This window comes from Cygnus atratus, chromosome 18 (genome assembly GCF_013377495.2).
Source record: "Cygnus atratus isolate AKBS03 ecotype Queensland, Australia chromosome 18, CAtr_DNAZoo_HiC_assembly, whole genome shotgun sequence".
Taxonomy (NCBI): Eukaryota; Metazoa; Chordata; class Aves; order Anseriformes; family Anatidae; genus Cygnus; species Cygnus atratus.
Window position 1 is genome coordinate 7,902,082 of NC_066379.1, and position 23,383 is coordinate 7,925,464.

A 23,383-nucleotide genomic window follows, 5' to 3' on the forward strand; every position below is an offset into this window, starting at 1 on the left:
GTCTCCTGTTGTAGTTACCATGGTTTCCTTGCTGTTGTCATGTATCTTGTTTTCATTTTCTTTTCATCTGCTTTCCTAAAGTAGGTCACTGTTTGTCTTGTATTATTCAATAACTGGAATGATGCAGAGTGAAGGGGGTAATGTGAAGTGTATGAGTCTTCCTTTATCCAGATATCTTTGGGCTGCAAAAACAGGAGCTAGAAGCATATGTGGGTCACAGGTCAATATGGAACATCTCAAGCATTAAAGCAAGGAGTAGTTTCTGGACTGCAGGTATATCATCTGTAAAGCCTACACGTGTATTTGTATGCTTTTGTATATATGTACAAGTGGTCTTAATATTTTTATGTTTCTGTTAGACAAATAATAGTGATAATAAAGTCCAGCACTGTTCTTAAGTAAATTTGGATTTAATCAAGATAATCACCTAAAAGCTACTAACAGTACTCTGCCAGAGAAATTTCTTTTTTACATTCAGCTTCATATTTTAAAACTACTTCATTTTCAGCAAGTCGTTTCAAAACATGTTAAGGAATAAAATAGTTGAAGCACTTTTTAATTTTTCCCCATGATTGAGGATTTTTCTACACACTGTTTGAAAAACTGCAGACAGGTTGGCGTTTGTGTGTTTACCTTTTCTCATGAAAAATGGATGTGCATAGGAATTAATGGTGAAGGAAACCTACTGAAATGGTGCCTTTTTCAGCATGAGAATTAGTTCAGCATTAAAAGGTTTTAAAAAGGTTAAACAGACCTCTATGGTGTACAAGCTTACAAAGAAGCAACATAGCCATGATGTGTAATTCCCAGGGAGGAATTCCTCTCACCTAATTGTGAGTGTGCATGATAAGATGTATTACACCCTAGAAGTTGTTCTTTCTGAACATCTGGGTGAGATGCCCCAGCTTTTATGTTTTTTTGGTGGTTTTGTGTGTTTTTTTTAAGTTTTGTTTGTTTTCTAGGACTTGAATAAATATAAAAAATATTAAGAAATTCAGAGCATGTGGGTTGCTGTATTAAAGATTTGTTTCTAAGATGCTAGCTTGAATTCCTGAAATTCTGATTGAGCACTTGAAAATCTGAGGTGAGATTTGGTTTTGTGTGTTTCTTATTCAAAAAAGCACTATCAGGTAGCTATGACTGTGTAGAGTTGATATAAAGTCTTTATATATTTTTATGTAGCTGATTTTTTTAATTTTTTTTAATATTAAAGAGTATGGTTTCTCTGAGGGCTGACCAGCTCCTTCTCCAGCAGTGGACAATGAGATTACAAAAAAAGATGTTTTAATCGACAGGTTCTCTAGCATCCTAAGTGAGGGTGATTCTGCTGCTTTGTACATTATTCACAAACAAATGGGTGCATTCATTTGCTTCAAGTAAAGATAATAAAAAGTGGCTTTTTGGAGTTTTTGTTTTAATAACTTTTATAGTAGGTAGTGGGCTTTCAGAAAAGATTACCTACAGGATGTGAAAATTTGTTTTAATGATAGTGATATTTTCTTAGTTTTGGAGCATATTTTGGTCTAGACCGTCTGTTCAGCAAATACCTTACCTAAACAAACATGCCCGTGTACATGTGAAGACTTTACTCATGGTCCCCACACCTGAACAGTAGTACCAGGGACTCAGGCCAGAGCCTGGGGCCTCCAGAACTCAAGCTAATGAGTCAGACTCGGTAGCTGAGGCTCACATTCTCTGTAGCTGAAGTAGAGAAGAGATGTATAACACTGATCAATAGGTTATACAAGTGCATGTAGAGAAATCCTAGGGGGTAATTTTTTCCAAGATATGCCATAATTACTCTGTTGGCCAAAGGATGTACAGATGCAAACTAGTGGACTGAGCTCATTCACACGCTGGCTATTTATGCCACCCTGCTGACAGGTACTGCCAGCATCAGTTTGGTATTTTTCATCCGTTCATGAATCAGTTCAAACAATCTGAAGTTTCTGCCCTATCACTGTTGTTAGCTGCCAATTTCAATTTACCTTGATATCATAATCCAAAATGTGTTGTTGTTACTTACGACTAGATCAGGCAAACGTGCCTCAGGAGCAGTTACGTTTTTCAGAAAGGTAGAAAAGATGATGTGTTAAACTTTTCAGACATCCATTTGAATTCACACCTTGTTTCTTTGTGAGCCATGGAAGAAAATTATTAAAATAAAAGCCTTAAAATAGTGTGGACCAAATCTCTTTTCCAGGATAACATCCAAGACTTGAGAAAGAGAGTTACAGTGCTTGACTGCCAGCTGCGGAAATCAGAATCGGCTAGGAAGACCTTTGAGGTGGCTACTGAAAAATTACTACAATTTATAGAGGTAACTTTGCCTATCATTTCTAGCAGCATTTTATTTGGAAAGTGTTGTATTGATGTTTCTGAGGAATAAACATAATAAGCTGACTGTAAACTATAGTTTGTAGAAACCATTCCACAGCTTGATGCAACGTGCTAGAAATGGTGTAGAAGTGCACAGGTCTGCGTAGGAATTTACTTAGTCTTTGTATCTTGCTGTACACAGAACAAATGAAACTGGACAGATATTTAAACATAATTTTTCACAAACATCAACTTCTGTGAAATTCCCCGGGGGGGGGGGGGGGAAGCAGAAAAATAATATTTAATAATATTTTGAAATGCTGTAACACAAACAAGAAACATTATGGTATATATTTCATGCAAAGGGGTTATCTTTTTTGTTTGTTTGTTTTACTTCTGCCTTTACTGCAGTAATCCATTCTGTATCATTCTGTAACTTCTGATGACAGTTTTTGTAGCCAAGGGTCAAACTGAATAGGAAATAGTTTTAAACATCCGGATGGGAAAGACTGGACTCCCTAGTCTCTTGAGATACAAATCAAATCCAATGTCCCCAAATAGAGCATCTAATTATAAGGTATCAAGTTATTGATTGTGTTGATTTATAAATGTTAACTTTTTGACTATGGCCAACAGGTTGTACATGAAATACTTTCAGATAACTCTACTCCCTCAACAGTTCTAAGGTAGGCAGATCTGAGCTCTTTTGTAATGAAATGGCAGTTATTCATATAATATTGAAAACCTCTATGATTGTTTCAAAGTCTCCAAAAATTGTTTTGTAGCTATTTTTTCGTATAGTTTTCTTCAGTATGTTACTGAATGCAATTATAATTGTGGGGAAGAATTAAAAACTAAGCTTTCGGGATGCTGCTTCATTAAAAAACAGAGTATTAAATTAGAAGAGTTAATAATCTCATAGTTATGGCCTATAACTATGATAAGAATTATATAAGATATATAAGATGAGATATATAAGATATATAAGATAAGAATTAGGTACCCTAAAGTAGTGTCCCTTCTTAAATGTTAATATGAAAATTAATTTTAAGGAATTTACTTTTCTGACATCTACTGAGGTTTTGACACTACTTTTTGAGGCACGAACTACATTGTTCCAACTGACCTATCCAACTTTCCTAACACCTTTGTTATACAGACAGAACTACTTCTGAGACAAATTTATATTTGGTGGTATGAATCTTTTGGTTCATAGAATGAGAATAACACCTATCTAGAAACACAGCTTTACTTTATTAAAAATAAATCTTTCTATTTCTAGTCTTACAAACAAACACTCTTCTTTTTTTTTTTTTCCTATTAGTGACAGAAGAATAACCTTGTCTTCTAAAGCACTTCTTGCCCGGTTGGGAAGGATTGGACCAACTGTCACCACAGCTCTTGCAGCGGAAGCCAGAGACCTTGCCAAGTCTGTCCGTGCCATTTTGGAAGTAGATTGTGAGTGAGTGCATGTGTCTGTGTTTGTATATACACACATAAATACTTCCTTTCTTTCATCAAATGTTGTAGCTTTAGCATCTTGGCTGCCAGTTGAGACTACTGTTTTTTTTTGTTAGTTTTCAGTTTAAAGTTTCATCCATTTATACTAAGCCAAGGAAAGAAGTATTGCTCTTTTTTTTTTCTTTTTTAATAAGAATACCTGTTTAATAAACCAAGAAATTACTTATTCTGAAGCTTAAAACAGGGAGTTGGTAGACATTTCTGAAAATACCTAATAATTCAGAAAGATACAAAATATTTCACTCCATTCTGAAAGGGTTGACTTGGCAAGTGATGAGCGTTATGCCAACTGAAATTAATGACTTGTAATAGACTGCAGTAAAGCCAGTGGCTGGTAATAGAGACGTCAGTGATTTGCTACCACTCGGCAGATCTCTTGGAGATACAGTGATCTCTCAGTGGATCCAGTTTTTCTTTTTACTTTTGTTCTTCAGTTTCCTTTGCCTTTTGCACAGTCTTTTTACTTTTGCATTCATCAACAAGCTTTTATTTAAAAAATAGCTCATGAAAAGAAGAAATGGAAGTGTAATATTAAACAGTTATTTTAATTCTGTTCAATAGCATTCATTGCTCTTCCAAAAACATACACCAAGGACTTTATGTGGTTTAAGATCGTCTTGCTCTAATCATTAGAAGGAAGTAGTCAGAAATAAGCATCACATGGGATTCTAGAGACCCGAGTTTCATTGTCTCAAGAGGCATAATCTGAAATTCATTGGTGGGATATTTCTGTTGATGTTTGTGGGCTTTGAACAAAAAACGTGTAGTAAATGCAGTCTGAGCTGACAGGGTTTTGGAATATTAGCTTTAAGATCTCAGTATCTTAAACCACACAAACATAAACCCTCTTCTAAGATGCAAAAAATGCATCAGAATGAGTAGATTTCTCCAAATCTTTAGAAAATCTGAGCATTGTTAAGAATTTTTAAATGTGGACTTGTGAAGTTAGGAAATGTCTTTAATTAAACAAATCCTCCAGGGCTTTTAAATCTGGTATCAATTCAGCAGCAGAGTACATAGATGTTTTTGTTTAAAATTGGGTGTGAACTGGTAGAATAAATCATTCATAGCACCAAAGCACAATGCAGATTCAGTGTCAGCTGAGTATGCACCTTTATCAAACTATAATTAGAATATAAATCCCTGGAAAAATTAAAGCAGAAATTTAATGTCAAGATGAGGAATATGAAAATCTCCAGAATCATGTAAAACCAGCAGAATTTCCTGACTATGATGTTCTATTTTCATAAAAGAGTGTTTACAAAATATTATTCTGTTGAATTTATGAGAACATTTATCAACTGGAATCTTAATGAAGATTTTATTGCTTTAGGGAGTGAATGTAGCCTGCAGTTTCTATTGGAGATAAGTGTATTCCCTCAGTTAGGTCATTAACAGAGTTCTTGTTCCCATTGGTCAAAATTATGCTGGTTCATGACCAGTTACTCTAATAAACTGTATGCAGTTGGAAATCTAAGAAGCAACTGTGGCTTATTAAAGGATTCCCATGGTTGCATATTTTGATTGTATTTACCTCTAGATGGGCTGATATGTCAGTTCTAATCCAGATTAGATGGATTGCTTTGCAAAAATAAAACAGAAATGGTCCAACATATTGCAGGAGGTTTTTGAGAGCTGGAGAATTATGGTGACAATAATGATTGTATCAAATATTTTAATATCCTTTATATGTTGATTGGAAATTAATTTAGAAGGGGACCGAATAAGTATATTTATTGAGGAAACGTTTCAAAGTATGAAAAATGTCTTACTTGCATCACATATTTATGCATCATGTATAAAGGAGAACGAAGCAAAATAAGAAGATAAAGAAGAATTACCCAAAATATTAGAATTAGAATGACTGGAGGAGGTGAAAAGAAAAACAGTGGCCAGGATAGTGGGGAATTTGTTTACCACCAGTGACGATGGAAGTCACTGGTCTGTCACATTAAGTTGTTTCTATCACACTACACAGGAAATCATGCAAGGAAAACTTTTAGTCCTAAATGCAATTGAATTCTAACATGTGGTTGTGTCAAGAATAATAGGTAGGTGTTGTGGTTTAGCCCGGCTGGCAGCCAAACACCACACAGCCGTTCGCTCACCCTCCCCCCTCCCTCTCCGGGATGGGGGAGAGAAACGGGAAAGTGAAGTCTGTGAGTTGAGATAAAGACAGTTTATTAAGACAGGGAAAATAATAATAATAATAATAATAATAATAATAATAATAATAATAGTATTAATAGTAATAATGTGTACGAAATAAGTGATGCACAATGCAATTGCTCACCACCCGTTGACCGATGCCCAGCCTATCCCCGAGCAGCCGGCCCCCCCCTCCACGCCGGCTAGCCACCCCTATATATTGTTCAGCATGACGTCAGATGGTATGGAATACCCCTTTGGCGAGTTTGGGTCAGCTGTCCTGGGTCTGTCCCCTCCCAGCTCCTGCTGCATCCCTAGCCTGCTCGCTAGCAGGACAGAGCAAGAAGCTGAAAAGTCCTTGGCTTGGTGTAAGCACTGCTCTACAACAATTAAAACATCAGCATGTTATCAGCGCTCTTCTCATTCTAATCCAAAACATAGCACCCTGCCAGCTACTAGGAGGAAAATTAACTCTGTCCTACCTGAAACCAGGACAGTAGGATACATGTTAGAAAGCTCTAGAGCCATAGCAAAGATCTGTTTTATGAACCTGTGGGTTAAAAATAGCTCTGCAGAGAAGGATTTAAAGATTGAACGTCATCCTTCTGAGTTCATTCTGATTTGGAGAGTATTACAGATAGACTTGTTCTCTGATGAGCTTGTGTGTAAGATTAAAGCTTTAAAGCTCTCAAAAAAAAATTAGTTAAAGCAGAGTAACTGTTTAATAGCATTCTGTCTGCAGTCCTCTATGCCAGATTCACACAATACATTCCCCATGTGATCTTCTGTTTTCTTGCAGATGGGCTGTCATAAAAGGGGGCTTTCATATATGTAGCACTTCATAAATATCATACATTAAAAAAAAAGAGTATAATAGACACTACATTGAAGACTACAGGCTATACCATTGTTTCCAGAAAGGAGTCTTCAGCATAACAATTTGTTAATGAACTCTAGGAATGAGAGAATTTGAGTGAGTATTTTTGAGACTGCTAAGTGGATAAAGATGTATTGCTGGGCAATTATCGTAATGTATTTTACCTTCTGAATGGATCTTCTCTTTCTGTATTTGTTTCATTTTGAACAATGAGAAGTAAAGGAGCCCTAACAAAAATACCTTTTAAATTTATTTACAATACATGAGAAACACGTCTAGGTGTAAAGACAAGCTTGTGGAGCATTCCTCCAAACCAAAACTGACTTTCCTGCTAAAAATCATCCTTGACATCCAGGACAAAATGGCATATGTATGAGTTAGCCACACTAACTGTCCTCTTCCTGTGTAAGAGCATCACATTTTCCCTGAGGGAAGAGGTTTAAAAAATTTCAGTGTGTTCTTGAAAATCTCTGAGTACATATTGCTTTGTCTGTAATAATGCTGCAGATCAGTTTTCAGCTGTGTAGGTTGAACGACAGCTGTGTGACATCAGTTTGGCAATTCTTTTAAGTGAGGAATCTGTTTAAAAACAAAAACGTTTAAAAAAAAAAACAAACAAACTTGTTTTACAGTGCTTACTACTATAGTATCCTCAAGATCCAGAAATGCAAATCAAAGTAATAAACAGAATAATCAAGCTCATCCCTTGAAAGATTTGTTCTTCTTCATCTTGAAAAACTGTTAGCTTTTTTTAGACACTAAGTCTTGGGAGGCCTTTCTCCTTTGCAGAATACTAGCATCTCCTGAAGACATAAAGAAAATTACTTTCATCTTACAAAGCATAATAATGCCTCAGTGAAGAACTGCAGCATTTAAAACTCGTTGCTGGCTGCACTTAGTAGTCCATATGGTGAAGATCATACTAAAAAGAACTGAGAAAGCATTTTCTTCTTTTCTATTACAAAATTAAAAAAGAAATATACTTGGTGCTGGTAATGGTAAAAATCTGATTAACCCTGGAACACACTTCTCTTCTTAAAATAGCAGGCAATAGGCATTTTGAAATGTGCAGTAGCATAATATAGCTTTCAAGTATTTTGAATGCTAATTTCCTCGCTCTGCTTCTGAAATTTCTATCCAAAAATACAATCTTGCTCTTGTTGATATAATCCCAGTCATCAGTATCTATTAAGTGCTATGACGCCTGCTTCTCTGATCAGCAGGAGCTCAAGCAATGGATCTTGAGCTATTTTTCCACCTCATTTTCCTTTAATCTGTTGTCAGCCTGAAATCTGATACACGGCAATCATGCTGAAGTTCACTACAATGAGCTCCAAGTTAACATATTGTCCAAAAATCCTGTTTACCTTCTTGATATGGATCTCATTAGATGCCATAGCCTATACTTAGGAAGATCCCACAAGCAGAAGTTGAGTTGCCTAGGCTGTGCCTTCATTTTTCATGTATCCTGACTGGCTGTAAAAAGAAGGCAATGGAAAGTGCTGGTTGTCAGTGCCTATTAGTGCTTGTTCTCTTGATAGTTAAGTTGCTGTTACCTTTTGGACCACAGACAAAGTCTTACATCCCAGGCATTAACGGCTGAAATACGGAGCCTATCCATTTATTTGGTTTATCTTTTTAACTATATTATAGTAAGTTGCCACCATAATTCCATATTTAGCAAGCTGTTATTTGTCTTTTTGCATTCCATTGACAAAGTTATAAGCTGGTAGCAGAAAGTTATAATATAAGGCAGAGTAGCACATCCTCTGGAATAACAATTTTGCTATTTTGAGGTGAGTTAATAGTGATAAATATTCATATTCTTTTTATTTATAGATTGCAGCTTTGGTATGTTTATTGTAATAGAATTAATGCCATATACATTATTACTGTTTTGTTCTTAAAACTAAAGATACAGCAATGCTATAATTTCGTACAGCTTTATGGCTGTAGTTCATCAGGAGAGTTCTGAAAACACTGATGTGTAAGCATTGGATGTTCCCCCTGCCTTTTTGGTTTATGTCTGTGCATCCAAATCCAGCTGTAATTGTAACATGGGTAGGCATACACTGGCTAACTTGACTTTTATTAGTTGGGCTAGTCATATTAAAGATGCATTTGCAGAGACCAAATATCAAAATACTTCTCCTCCAGTGACCCCAGGAGTATTATCTGATCACTGACATTTGCTGAAACTCATGCTGCTTTGTCTTTTTATCTTTTCAGCATCAGGGAGAGAAAATTATTTCCTGCAGAATCATTTTTTCTGGGGACAGTTCTGCACTGGGAGGATAGCATACCTATAATATACTTCCAGATAATAAACTAGAAATGTACCTTTTCTTCCTGACTGAAAGGAAGCATATAACTAAAGACATAACTCTGTATGTCCATTGTTCTGGCAAGGCCATAAATATTGCAGTGAATTACTGAAATCAGAAATAGTAGAGAGCTATTAAATTGCAATGTACATCCTTAAAGTATCTGTACAGCTCCCATTTTTAATAGCTTTTGACTAGTAAAAGAAATAAATCTTAAAATCAATGCTGTATACTTTAAAGATATAGAGGTTATATTTGTTAATTAAATATTTTCTGGCACAATATTTCTACTAGGAAATACTATTTTAGTGAAATGAAAATGTGCTATTTCTTTGACACTTTTCAGCAACAACAACAAAAGAGGTGATTTTTACCATAAAGGAATTTATCAATTCTTTTATCCAGTAGAAAATTTCAGTTTTACTAGTCCCTTAAGGTTAGAGAGTTGTTCCCCAAAACAAAAATATTTCATGGGAGGGTAATTTCATTTTTATAGACAACAATAACTTTAAGTTACTAAATGATTTCTTTTGTTGTTGAATCTTTTTTGAGTTGGCAATTAACTAACAACAAAAGCAGCAGCAGATAAATCCGAGAATCACTCTGGTAATTTTAGAATATGGCCACATCATCAGTATCCATCCACCCTGCAGAATCATGCTTAATTTTGACCTCATGGGAACTGCTCTCTCTTGCCACAAACTGTCAGTGCTGTATTTCTCAAGTAGCATCACAGCGTTATAACAAATGTTGTCAACTTCTCAAGAAGGATGTTCTCAAATCCAGTTTTCCTTCTGCGAGGGCAGGAGTAAGTGTGCCTATAGCATGTCCTCCTGGTCTTCACTGGGTTCTGAAATCAGTGTGAGCCATAAAACCTCTTCCTTATGTAGCAGAAACACCTCCCAGTTTGTCTTGAATTTGGAATTTAGTTCCTTTCTTGTTTGCTCAATATCATCTTGTAGTGACAAGACAGAGCAAGAAAGAAGCTTCATGCTGTCGCTGAATGCATCACTTTATTCAGTTTCTGTGGGGCACAGGTTTTGTGGTTTCCAGCTCTGCTCAGTGGAAAACTTTAGGAGGAACATAGGAGGAACTAGGAGCAGCTGTCTTGCAGTTCATTGTGTGCTCTGGCTTGTAGGTCCCTGCTACCAACCACACACTGGGTAAGTGACGCTATGCAGAAACTGTGGGTGCTATGCAAACTGATAGTTTGTCCAAATATTAAACTTAAGGTAGTGAGAAATTTTAATACTACTTCTGGTTAAATTGAGGAGTACCCATGTTTATTTACTGATCTGGGTTCACTGTTAGTGCAATGAGGAAATATAGTTTGGGGATTAAAGTAAATTTTTCTAATTTTCTTTTTACATCTTCAGTGATGTAAATTGAAAATAACCTTGATTTCATTTTAATTGTTCCAGTACATAAAATCAAATATATATGAGATGACAAATGGAGGCCTTTTGCCCTGCAACATAGACAACATCGTTGAATTTTTGCCTCATTCTGAAAATTGGAATGTTTCAGAAAAAAAAAAAAAGTTTATCAACAACTCTTTAGGTACCCTGCAAATCAGATAGAAGAAACCCAAAGGTGAACAATGTATATACCTTCAGAAAAATCAAAATTCTAAGTTGTATAACAGGCCAAAGAACAACAAACAAACAAAAAAGCAAATTTAATATAATTTTGCAAGGACTGAGTCTAGATTTTAAAAGCTTATTCTACATATTCTACGTAACTGTTCCCTGCAAGACGTTGAATTTTCTGCAAATTGTTTAAACTTGCAATTTTGTCTACATCATAAATAAGAATGAAGATTTGTAATTTTGCCAGTGTTTGTGGAAGTGTAATTCCAAAAAGAAAGACCTCTCCAGGAAAATGAAAATGTTTCATTGCAACAGTAGAGAAGTGTTCCGCTTCAGAAATGTAATCATGTACAATATTTAAAATATTTCCAATATAAATGAAAGTAAAATTAGTGTGCATGAATATTAAGTTTAAAATGGTACACTCCATTTTTAACTTCATTGGAGTGCCTGTAAAAGTAAATAAGTAAGTAAGGCCAGTGAAGCCAAATCAGTGTTTTAATAGTTTTAGAAAGGTGGCAAACAGCAAATAACTTTCACAGTTTTACCTTTGGTGGTTTGGTTTTGGTTTGGTTTTGGTTTGGTTTGGTTTTTAGTGTGATTGATGGGGTGTGCGTTCAGGTGCTATCTGGCAAGCCTTAAAAAAGGAACAAAAAAGCCTGTTTTTTTGGCCAGGATTGGTTTGATTTTACAATGAATACTTGGAAGGAGACAAGTGAAGAATTGTTTGGTAGATGATCTGATTTAAATGTATTACTTCTGTGAATACAAGATATAAAAATGCCGTGTGAATGGGAAGCAGGAGAAATGTCTACATGTAATGTAAATCACACACAAGTTTACAAAATTAGTACTCAGATAGTACTTTGCCTCCAAGCAATCCAAAAACATATGACTAGAAATAGTCTCCAGCAATTAGGTAGGTAGTGCATCTACCTGCCTGCCTCCAGCAAAATGAGTTACATCTGCGTGAATCGAGCCAGGTATTTGTCGAATGTATTCCACAGCTTTTCTAGGCAAACTGTTCCCATGCTTAATTGTCTTTGCCGTTAGAAACCTTTGGCCTAAGTCCTCCTCATTGCGGTTTAAGTCTATTACCACTTTCTTTCATCCCAGTGATTTTTGAAAACATCCTTCTACTTTCATCTTTGTGGCAGCTTTTAACATTTGAAGAACATATTGTGGCTCCATTCAGTTTTCTGTTCCCCAAAATAAGCCAGTAATACCAGCTCCTTACAGAGTTTGTCTTCTGCCCATTTTATCATCCTTGTACTTCTCTGGATTCTCTCCAGTTCGTGCATATTGCATTGGGCTCTGTAGCTGAGACCTTCCGATGGGAGACGAAATGGACTAATAGGTTGGTTTGTTTTAATATATAGCACACAAGCTCTTATGTCCCAAAATGATTTTCCTTTTCCCTGGTAGTTTCCTTTTACTGATTCATATGAGGTCGGTGCTTTCCTATCCTTCCAGAGCCTTTTCTCCTGAACCAACAGCTAGTCAGATATACCCCACTTGCTTTTGTGCAGTTGGTTATTTGTACCTAGGGTAGTACTTTGCTTTTGTCCTTATTGAATTACACCCTATTTATTTCAAACATCTGATCCAGTTAGTTGAGATCTTACCAAATTCTAATCCTGTTTTGCAATGACATTTCAAAGAAATGTCTGTTCACAAACGGGTTTCAGCCCTGAACTCTCCTGACATGGACTAAAATCACGTTTTGGTGAACGTGAGGAGTGACAGTGTTTTCACCTAACTGGCCTTACTTGTGGGTATTATTACAGGATCTAGAAATTAGAACCCATTGTTTAGTTACCTGTCACTCGGTAGTAGCTGACATGTATAAGGACAGAATAATTTTATAGCCTGATCATATCTAGATGATTGAACACGTGTTATTCTCAACGTTTCACAGCAACAAAAAAGTCAGCTCAATGTCTAAAGTCTGTGTTTAAGAAAGTTCTTTAATGTGACCTAGATTTTAGAATTCTGTTGCTGCTGCTAGAAAAGCAATTTATTCCCTCTCCATTCACTTACCTTTAATGAGGAAAGATGAGTCAGCTTTTGAATAGGCACTGTCTGTACTGACTTTCAAATCAAAACATTTTAATAATGAAAAACAAGTAAGTGATATTATTATACCTTAAAATGCAGATGAGCTAACAAGATTAGGAGAGTCTTGTTAGGTTAATTTCCAGCATCTCTGATAGAAGACTTCATTAAAGAACAGACCTTTAAAAGTCTATGGACATGTTCAGTTCATACTGTGACCCTGCTATGAAAAAATTAATTGACTTTGTGCCTCTTCCCATACAAGTTGTACTTGCTCTTGGTAGCTATGGAGACTGAAGTCAAAACTCTCTAGAATCAACAATTGTACAGGATGGTAAGTACTTCCCAAATTCCCCCTATATGAATTTCTGATGACATAACGCTTAGAATTTTGTTGTATTAATATAATTATAGTATAGTGTCTTTGACAAAAGAGGGAAAAAAAAAAAATACTGAATTTTGTAGCATGGAGATGCAAATTGCTCATAGTCAGAGGAAATAGGTGAGACCGGAATTGAACCATGAGGTTCTCAATCCCAGACCAATATCTCAAACTCAAGGCTACCATCCCTCTTTTTATGATTTGCAAGCACAGTTCAGACACATTGTGCTGGTTATCAGGAGAGGTGGGTGGCAGATGTCTGTCTGTGGGTATGTGTGTCTGCACACCAGTCAGGGAGTGACTGTCTCATTAGTTCAGGTACCAAAAAATAAAGCAACCATTAAAAAAAATTTATTTAAAAAAATAATTTTAAAATAAAAAAAATAAAAAATAAAGCAACCATGAAGCTCAGCCAAAGGAGTTGTACTTTTGTGCAGTTAATGGTGACTTAATTTTCCATGGCTTTACAGCTATGAGCATCCTGGGAGAGCTGGATTAAAGCTGGTGAAGGGGGGGGGTCAGCCCCTTGCTTAGAATGTCAATGAATGTGAAAACTATCAGTGCTCATCTTCTCTAAGAGGGATGGCATGCTTTTCTGTCAGTTCCTTCAGTTGTCACATTTCTTCACTTTTTTTTCAGTAGGTAGGAGTGAGAAGCTGAGGGCTAGCAGAGTTACTTAGACATATATGGTGCACAAGTGTGATAATTTAAATGGAAAGAAGTACAGAGAAAGTTGATTGCCAAGAGTGGCATAGGAAGATTTCAAAAGTATATTTTAAGGAGAATTTGCAAGAGCAAAACATAATTACTTGATGCTTATGAAGGAGACCTAAATGAGAGGTACAAAATGTGCCTAAGTCTCATACTAGATCTATCACCTCATCCCATGAAGTGTATAGAACATTAACTGGAAGCTATGGAAGGTGATTTGGCCTTGCATTAGTGATTTGTACGAGTATTATGTTTGAAGCCTTTACAGTTAGGATAAAATAAAGTATGCTAATTTCAGCACATGGAGAATGTTTTTCTTCAAAATTATTAAGAAAAAAAAAAAAGAAAAGGAAGGTACCTATTCTAGGCTCTAGGAAAGTTTGACAATTTTTTTTTAATATGCTGGTTCTGAAGTCATGTTTGTCTCTAAATTAAACCCTTCTTTCACTTAGGTGTACTTACAGCGGCTTTTGTAACAGGCTGAAAGGATGTCTTTTGTTAATATATTTTCACAATTTTTGCAATATATTATTTAGTTAATATATTTTCACAGTTCAAAACAAAAAAGTATTTGATTATTGCTTTGGTCTGTACTTACTGTGAAATGAGCTCAGCAGAAAGTAGTTGTGTGTCTCTTAAATTGTAGGTGGTTCGTGCCAGCCCCCTGCGCAGTTTAATTTCATCATCAGTGCATAAAAGTAAGATATTGCTTAGCAGTAAAGGTATATCATGTAATAGTATTGCTTTTTAAATCTCAGACAATTTCTGCTCGATTCTAATTTTAGACAGTCATTTTAATTTGTTACCAATGAATGCTTTCTAATTAAACTTACATTTAACAATCACGTGCGTCAGTGAGCCCTGTGAGATGACAGTGATGGAAGTGGGTGGGTAGCACAATAGACGCTGACAAGAGAAGATGATCCAGTAAGGAAAGGAGACAGATGAATTCCAGAACAGAAAGAGTAACTGAGAGAAAGGGAAGCTGAGGAAAAAAGAAATGGTTTAGAGTTGGTCCATGCAGTGAAGTATTCCAGGCTGTTCCTACTTAGTCCTGGTGGTGAATGCCCTGTCTGCAGAGGCTTGTATTTCTGAATGAAGAATGTGCTGTTCCAGATTAGTTTAATTAGCTGGAAGTGGCTAGTACCAATTCAGAACAAGAATGTTCTCAAGGGATCTGTTTACTTCTATGAACTTAATGTTTTTAGCCTGTGGAGAAACTTAGGAACCAGTACTAAAATCTAGTATATATACATGGCCTTTGTGCAGATTTCCTCAGTTATGGACCATTTCTCTAATTTTATAATGCATATTGTGTTTCCTGCCTCCTCTTCAGCAGTTTAAAGAGAGTCATAGGCGTAAACAAAGTGAATTTCAAATTAACTTAATAGTTCAATGGTTCGATCAACGATGAAAATAATAGTGTGTTCTTCATCAATCACGGACACTGTCATGTTAACAGTGTAGAAACGTATACATGCAGACTGCAGAAAAGAGTCTGCAATTAACTGATAGAAAGGAATATTTTTATTAAAATGTTTCTTTATTAGTGCAGAAGACTGAAAAAAATGTCATGGGGAAGATGCTTACCATTTTTAAGACCTTATTGGGGAACACTATTATCTATATGATCCTAGAGTATTGTATTTCTGTTACCATGTCATTAATTGAGACTCTGTTATTGTAGTTTTTAACATTAAAAGCAAAATAAAACATCTTTAAGTTGGCAAATTAAAACGGATGGGAGCCACTGGAGGATAAGGAGCACTGGTATGATTTTTTTTTTCTTCACAACCTTCTCTGTGAAAGTGGGAGCTTTCTGCATTCTGCAGTTTTCTGATTTTCTGTATTGCCTCCACCTTATCCACAGATGCTTCAATCACAATGAACAAAAGAGGGTGGTCACTGCATTTTTACAGTACTGTCACTGGACAGCCAATAGCATTCCAGTAAGAATCCGTGTAGGTAAAGAACATTTTTTTAAAATGTCAGATAATTAGTATCTTTAAAAAGCAGATAGTATCAGCTAGATAGGTTATGCAAAATTCCATGTTTGGTCAGAATGAGCTAGTCTCAAACTCCTCCCTGTTTTCATTATCCCGCACCTCTAAGGGCTTATGCTTTATTGACCTTATGATTACACAGACATATTATATTCATGACCCAAATAGATATATGTTGAAGTAAGTACTGCTTAATTATATCTTGGCCTCCTCACAACTGATTGTTGAACTCCTGACTATCCAGTACCTGGAACGTGAAAAGGCACTGGAGGCCCAATGGGATACATATTGGTTGTATTATAAGCAGATTGAAATAATGTTTCATTTTTAATGTTACCTTTTTCAATGTAAGTTGTTAAATAATTCCTTTTTTTTTTTTTTCTGAAAGGTGATTATTACATTACCAAAATAATAATCAATGGTGTTTTGAGTTCTCTTTATGTCAGAATTTCAAGGAGTGCAGTCTCTCTTGGGTGTTTGCATGGTTAGAGACATTCCCAGTTTCACATCAGTAGTTTGTATAGACGCACAGATTCTGGCCAGTGACTAGCTAATGGCATGAATCATCTGTTTTCCCTCAGGGCTAAAATGAGGATTTCTCCAAAGGTCATTGTTTGTTTTTGTTTGGTTGGTTGGTTTGGTTGGTTGGTTGGTGTTTGTTTGTTTGTTTTTTCAGTTGCTAGTGGCTTATTTACCTTCCTTCTTCTCCCAGAAATATTTATCTTCTCCAGTGCACCTTGGAAGAACAGCTTCCATTTGGCGAAACAGACAGGCTCAGGGCTTAATTTGCTGCACTCTTTCTGCTCCCCTCGAAAGGCAGTCAGAATGTTTTATAGTAATGCTATAGTACTGCAAGCTCCATTGACTTCTGTTGTTTCTGTATAATTGGTTGTATACATTTGCTTGCTATCAGCTAAGCAGAAGAAAGCATTTTGTTGCTCTTGTTAAGTGTGGTGTGCTTATCTTGTACTTTCACTACTGACCTCCTGCATGGATAAAGATGAGCCTCAGCTAGACTGTTCACTTCTCATTTTAATAACAGTATAAATAGCTTAGAGCTTACAGAACCTGAAGGTTTATTTGAAAGGAGAATATTAGTAGTTAGTTGAAAAATATGTATTTTTGTTTTAAGTAGTATTTCCAGCATTCAGCTTCTGAAAATATACATTTTTAAAGTAATGTCTCAGGAAGATAATTCTTTCTCTTGAAGACACATATCAGCAACCACATTGCTTGGATTACTATAGCTCTCACTCCTTTCTGAAGAACTTCAGTGTGCATCCTAGGCAGTTTGTTCTAAAATTGGATTTTCTTATTCCTTAGCTAGGAAAAAAGTACGTCTATAATAATGTCTGATTCCATGTACTGAACAGAGGTCAGTCTTATTTCCAAAAATATGTCATTTGACTGGCCATTGTTGATATCTTAAAAGTTCCATTGTTTCCATACTGTTTCTGATTACCTATATCAAAACAGTTCAGAATTTCAAAATTACTGTAAGGATTTTAAAGTTGATCATATAAACCAATGTTCTGATAAAAATGGGATCTTTCTAAGCTTTCACCATAAGAAGCAATTAATTTTTTCTTAACTCTCATACTTAACAGTCACTTAATGTGGCGTATTTGTCTCACTAAGAGATGAATGTGTTTCCTGATATATTGGGTCAATATCTTATGATTAATAGGAAATGGGAAAATACAAGGTCATCTTTCACCATGCCCTGGATAGCCAAAGTAAGGAAAATATTTTTCTGAAGTGTGGTTTCTAGGAACACTACTGAATGGAGACAAGCCAATCTGCCAACCATACTCTAAATTAGCATAAATTTCAATTACTAGTATTTCCCAGATGTCTCCACTTGAAAACTACTTACTCCGTCTTTGTTTTATTAAATCAACAAAAGAAAAAGGAACAGTTTCTTTAGAACGGAATTTGATATGTGAAAGAAAGGAATGGAATGTCCCCTTAGCAGAGTATTATTCATAAAATGAAACGCATTTGTTTGTGGGAAGAGCACTTGAAATGGTCTAAAAAATAAAGTGGCACACAAACAAAGCCAGAAGCCCGTAATCTCTTCTGAAGGCTGTTTTTCTGAACCTGACTTTTTACAGTTAATTTGCAAATAAGTACTAAAATAAATTATATATTATTGGCAGCCTCAAAAAAGAGTCATTTTATGCCTGATCTCCACTGAACACAGCTGACAAGCAAGATGGATATTCCTCCACAAATTTTTGTTTTAGCTGTGCCAAATTGCATAACCCACTGAGGAGTTCCTCTGCCAGTCTTGCACCATATGAGGTTTCTAGTCTCGTATCTGGGATGTTCCCATGTTCCAGTAGTACTCAGGAGTCCAAGACCAGGCATCAGTTAACCAACAAGTTGAGCTTTCCATTTTTTTTCCATCTTTTCCCATCTTTTTCCTTGCATTGCCTAGATAGCTCAAGGAGAAGAGCCAAAGGCCCTGGGAATCTTAACTAATTAATTTTGCATTATTATTGAAGCCGCAGGTGGAAGGTTTGAGTGCTGATAGGCGCATCTGGGTGAATTGGTGGATGTTAAAAAGAGATCAGAGTTCTAAACGTCATTTACCAAAAGATGTAGAAAAGTGTGCTTATAACGTCCCTTAGTGAATCTTTTCTATCAGAAATACTTTTAACAAATAATTACTGTTTCTTCAAAAACTTCATCATTTTGCAGAATTTTAATATTTAATATAAACAAATCACTAGTTCTGAGGTAGATCATGCCCTGTTACTTAAAAATATATGTGTAATTGCAGAAACCAAGCTAGGTAAAATGATACGTAAACAGTGACATTCGTATTTGTTGGTGGTCAAAAAATGCATTCATTGTGAAACTGAATAAATGCACCATGTGGTTTTTGAATTCCAGATAGATGTTTCATCCTTTAAGCTTGATGCCTCATTAATTCCAGACGAGGTGGTTTAATGCTCCAGCCATGAGATTGTTTAGCCCTGACAAAAGATATAACTTGTTTTTTTAATCATCTGAATAGTCCCACTTTGACCAAATCTAGATAGAATCCTAGTGAACAGTAAATTTTTGATCAGCTCTTACTATAGTCTCTGAATCTCTCATTTCTTTGAGTAATTTGGTCAGAAATAAGAAAAATAAAGCACAGCAGCATTTAGCTGTTAGGAAAATAACTGTCGCTTTTTTCACCTGAATGTTTGTGCTGTGGTATCTGCTTTTATTAGTCTCATCTGCTGATCTCCACATTTCTTTTTCTATAATAGTATCTCTTAACTAGCTTATTGAAGAAAAAGAATAACATTATGCACTACTTACAGGTTTGAAATCTGCCCAGTAAAATGAGGTTCTTCCCTAATTTCTGTGCTTTCCCCCTTGTTCCTTTAGTGGCGTACCTTGATTGATGATGCAACTTTTATTCCAGGAAAGCTGGACTGAAGCACAGGGGAGGGTATATGCGTTCTGTCTTAGAAATAACAGGCAGGATCTTCCACTTCTGTCACTCCATATGAGTTTATAATTTGGCCTGGTGTTTGTCTTTCTGTTTGCTGCAACCAGCCAAGTATCAATGCTGGTGTGTTTTCTTTGTCCTGTTCACCCAAGGAAGTGATAAAGATCACTGAGATCCACACCTTTTGAAGTATCAGGAAAATTTTGCAATCCCTAGGGTTTCATTCCCTCTCTGCCTTACACAGTGCTAACTTTACAACTGTGGATATCGCAGCAGGCATCTTGCAGCTGAGAAGGCAAGCAGTCACCAGGGATACCGCCGTGCTGTGACCGTGCCAGCTGCAGCAGTACTGGCACACATGCACACATACAACAGCAAGTGGTTTGTTGTTTTTCTTTCTCACAAAAAATTATATACTTCTCTTTTGCATTAACCCTAATTAGATGCATATACTCTGAACAAAATAATGGTAGGTTATAATGTATTTTGGCTGACGTGGTCCCTTGGGAGACTAATTGTTCTATTTGGGCAAAGAGTGCTTTGGACTGTATTCCATCTGTTTTGAATGCATAGTTACTTTTGCATTATTACTTTATCCTTACCTTGCAAAAGATAAATAATCACAAATATTTGGATAGCAAAAAGCCTTGTATTTTCTGCTGTAAGGAACCTACTTTTAAATACAGTAAATCTGACTTTTTTTAAAAGATTATGTATGCAGACAACTGCAGCCAAGATATATTATTTATGAAGTTTCATCAAAGAATGTAGCAATTCACAGAAGAAATGATAAATATGTAGGAAACCTAAAGATTGCCGCAGTTTTTATAGGCTAAATCCTGTATGTTTCAGACTATGTTTCTGTTTGAGCTCCTTTACCTCCCATTTACTCCAGGTGAGAACTTAGCAACATTTCAAAGCAAATCCTAGGAAAGAAAGCAACTCTGACCCTGGGGGGGCGATGAAAAATTACGGCACTAGGAAGTAGATCAGCTTATGAATGATTCATGGAGAAAGTGAGCTTGAAGTAAGTGGAGATGATGCCTGGGGAAATACAGTGCAAAACATGAGAGCCTCCTGGCTACCATGGGAAATACCAAGAAATACAAGTACAAATCTAACAGTGAAGGAAAGGCATGAAGGGAACAGAAGTGAAAGACTAGTAGTGAAAGAGTGAAAATGTTGAAAATAAAGGCATTAAAAAACCCATATATGTAGGTGGAGCTTTGAAGCATACGGATACTGAGGTGGACATACAACCTAATGCATATGAAGTCAGCAAGACAAATAAAGCTGTGGGGATATCTCCAGTTTCATTTGCAGCTGACAGATTTATTCAGTATGTATGAAAAGTGTAGTTTTTCATGGTTAAGAAAAGAATACAGAGCATTGGTTATCATTGCTACCTACTTACCATTCTTCATTTAGAAGGGAAAAAAAAGGAAATAAGTTCAGTCAAATTACTAGTGAAAAAAGTGTAATTATCACTGTTGAGTGAAACAGGTGATGTACGGGATCTGGGTGTGCACAGAGCAGCTGCTGAGGTTTTTTATTCATAACTGAGCGAGTGTATTGTCATTTATTTTGGATGTGCATGTTTCATGCAGGAATGAGGAAAGGCCAGGGAAGATAGAAGCAATTGAAGGATGAATCCTGTTCCCATTCAAATCATTAGAAAATATTCATGTTGAATAAAGAGGAAGGAAGAACAAGTGATCAAGTCTAGTGTATTTATAACTTAGAACACCCTTTTCCTACCTTCCTTCATAGAAGTTAGAGCCTGAAAACTGTTATACAGCAACTACCATGTATTTAAAGGAAAGTGGCAGTGGATTATTCTCTCTCAAAAGCAGTAGGTGGCATCTTTTAAGGAGCAGATTGTATAGACTTATGCCAAACTGAAAATGGGAAGAAACCTGAGATTAGCGAGTAACATGGGGTAAAAGTGACGGGAAGAAAATTAATCAATGTGCTTTTTGCTTTTAAAGCTGTACAAACAGTGATGGCACTGCTCTACAAGTACCAATGCTCAAGTTACCTTTCTGAATTCTGGAGTTTCGGTAGACATACTTTTTATTGTTCGCTTGGTGCCTACCTACAGTTATAATTACCTCTTAGGTGGTTTGTATCTACTTCATTGTGCCAGTAATGATTTAGTAGCTGTAATGAACTTTGTTTATCTTTGAGAACTGAAGTCATCCCTTTCCAGATTTTTGAGAAGGACCACACTAGAGATAAAGGTGTGACAATCTGAGAAAATAAGAAGAAAATAAGCCTTTTAAGAAAGAAGTAAAAAAAAAAAAAAAAGTGCTCACTTAGAGCATGCCTCAGTATGAAGCTTTCAAACATCCTATGGTGCGTGCAGTCCAGCATGATTTCCAAATACAAGTTTTAAATCTAAAGCAGGCTCACAGATGGTTCTAATGAGCTGGTGTTTGAGATAGACTGTGGCTTGAACAAAAACTGTTTAACTCCTAAAACACTAACATTTCCAGATGACTTTCAAGCTAAAGTACTTGCGTAACTATTTCCATGCATCTTTTAATTTCATAGATATTTCTAGTCTACAAAAAAAGGACCTTGCACTTTTCCTTATCTACATTACAGTACAGTATCACAAAAGCATACATCAGGAGCACTTTTCCACACTGACTGATGGTTCTTTCTCCAGCACTTTTTAAGCTCTACAGGTCATTTTGAACAAGTAGTAATAAAAAAGTAATTTTTTTTTTTGTGATATAATATAGTGTCCTACTAAGAGTATTACTCACCTTGCTCATGGAAGGGACTTCTAAACTAAGAACAAAATCCAAGACTGCATTTTCAAAATTAGCATGCTTGATAATTAAAAAAGGGAAAAGGGTAGCAGTTTCTTAATACATGTAAAACACCACCCTTTCAAAATTCATTTTTAATTTTTGCTAAATGATGCGGTGCTAAATATTTTAACTCCCAGAATTGTTAGTGTAAACCACAAAAGTAAGCAATGCACTTAGAAAATTCACCTTTGTCAAGATCTGTAGACATAGAAAAGTATCCGTATGCATATCTGTATGTATTTTCTCTGACTCTCTAAGTATCTTGGAGTTCGTCTAAATTTCCAGAGTTATGTATAAACACAGGAGGTGGTGATAAATCAGACAGCAGAGGATTTGATTCAGCCCAGACTCCTGCCTCATATAGTCATTGGCATATGTATGTAGTAGCTGTAAAAACAAATTAAAACAGATCTCAGTAGACCACAGGCATGGTTGGTTTTTGTTTTGTTTTGCTTTTTTTGTTATTATTATTTATTTAATGGGTGTGAATTACAATAAAAAGTTCAAAAGAGTTAACTGCACTCCAATTTGACCAGACTGTCAGCTTCTGGAAAAGAAATACCAGAAGTATCATTGAGTTGTATATAGCTTTGTAGCTCAGCAAATATTTATTAAATTGCATTGTTTATATTATTACCTATTACAAAAAGAGTGAAAAGTCTTTTGTAATCATTCTATGAAATGGCTTGAACTTACACCACTTCAAAACCTTGTGTCACCTAAGCTTTGAGACAACTTATTTCTTTATTTCGTCGTAGGTCTACCTTATGGATGGGAAGAAGCTTATACAGCAGATGGAATCAAATACTTCATCAAGTGAGTATTTCTGAGAGAAAATGGGTCAGAGCTGAAATAAAAGCCCATCAAACTAAATGCATTTTTAAACCTAGAATTAACAGGAAGAAAAAAAAAGGCAAAATAACAAACTGTTCATGTGTTTTCTATACGTCTTTATTACCAACATCACTTACTCTTTCCTGTGGTTTAGTACTGCACTGTCCACAGGGTCCTAGAGGGCTTAGTCAGAAATCCAACTGAAATTCAGTGAGAACTGTGTGACTTAATCCTTGAGATGTCTTTGAAACCCCCAGTCCACAATGCTGAGAACTTACCAGGTCATGAGTCTGACCCTGTAATGGACCTAGGAGATATGAAAAAAAATCTCATCCCCTAAAAACTTTACAAGT

At 35.9% G+C, this 23,383-nt stretch overlaps 1 protein-coding gene across 4 annotated transcripts in view; it reads left to right on the forward strand.

Moving 5' to 3' along the window:
* Positions 1 to 23,383, forward strand: part of STXBP4 (syntaxin binding protein 4) — a 73,725-nt gene that overhangs the window by 33,634 nt on the left and 16,708 nt on the right. For all 4 annotated transcript variants that reach the window (XM_035558882.2, XM_035558880.2, XM_050714398.1 and 1 more), the window contains 4 exons: positions 2,204 to 2,320; positions 2,956 to 3,005; positions 3,644 to 3,777; positions 22,955 to 23,012. In XM_035558882.2, the coding sequence (XP_035414775.1) occupies positions 2,204 to 2,320; positions 2,956 to 3,005; positions 3,644 to 3,777; positions 22,955 to 23,012 (359 nt within the window). The remainder of the gene's footprint in view (positions 1 to 2,203; positions 2,321 to 2,955; positions 3,006 to 3,643; positions 3,778 to 22,954; positions 23,013 to 23,383) is intronic.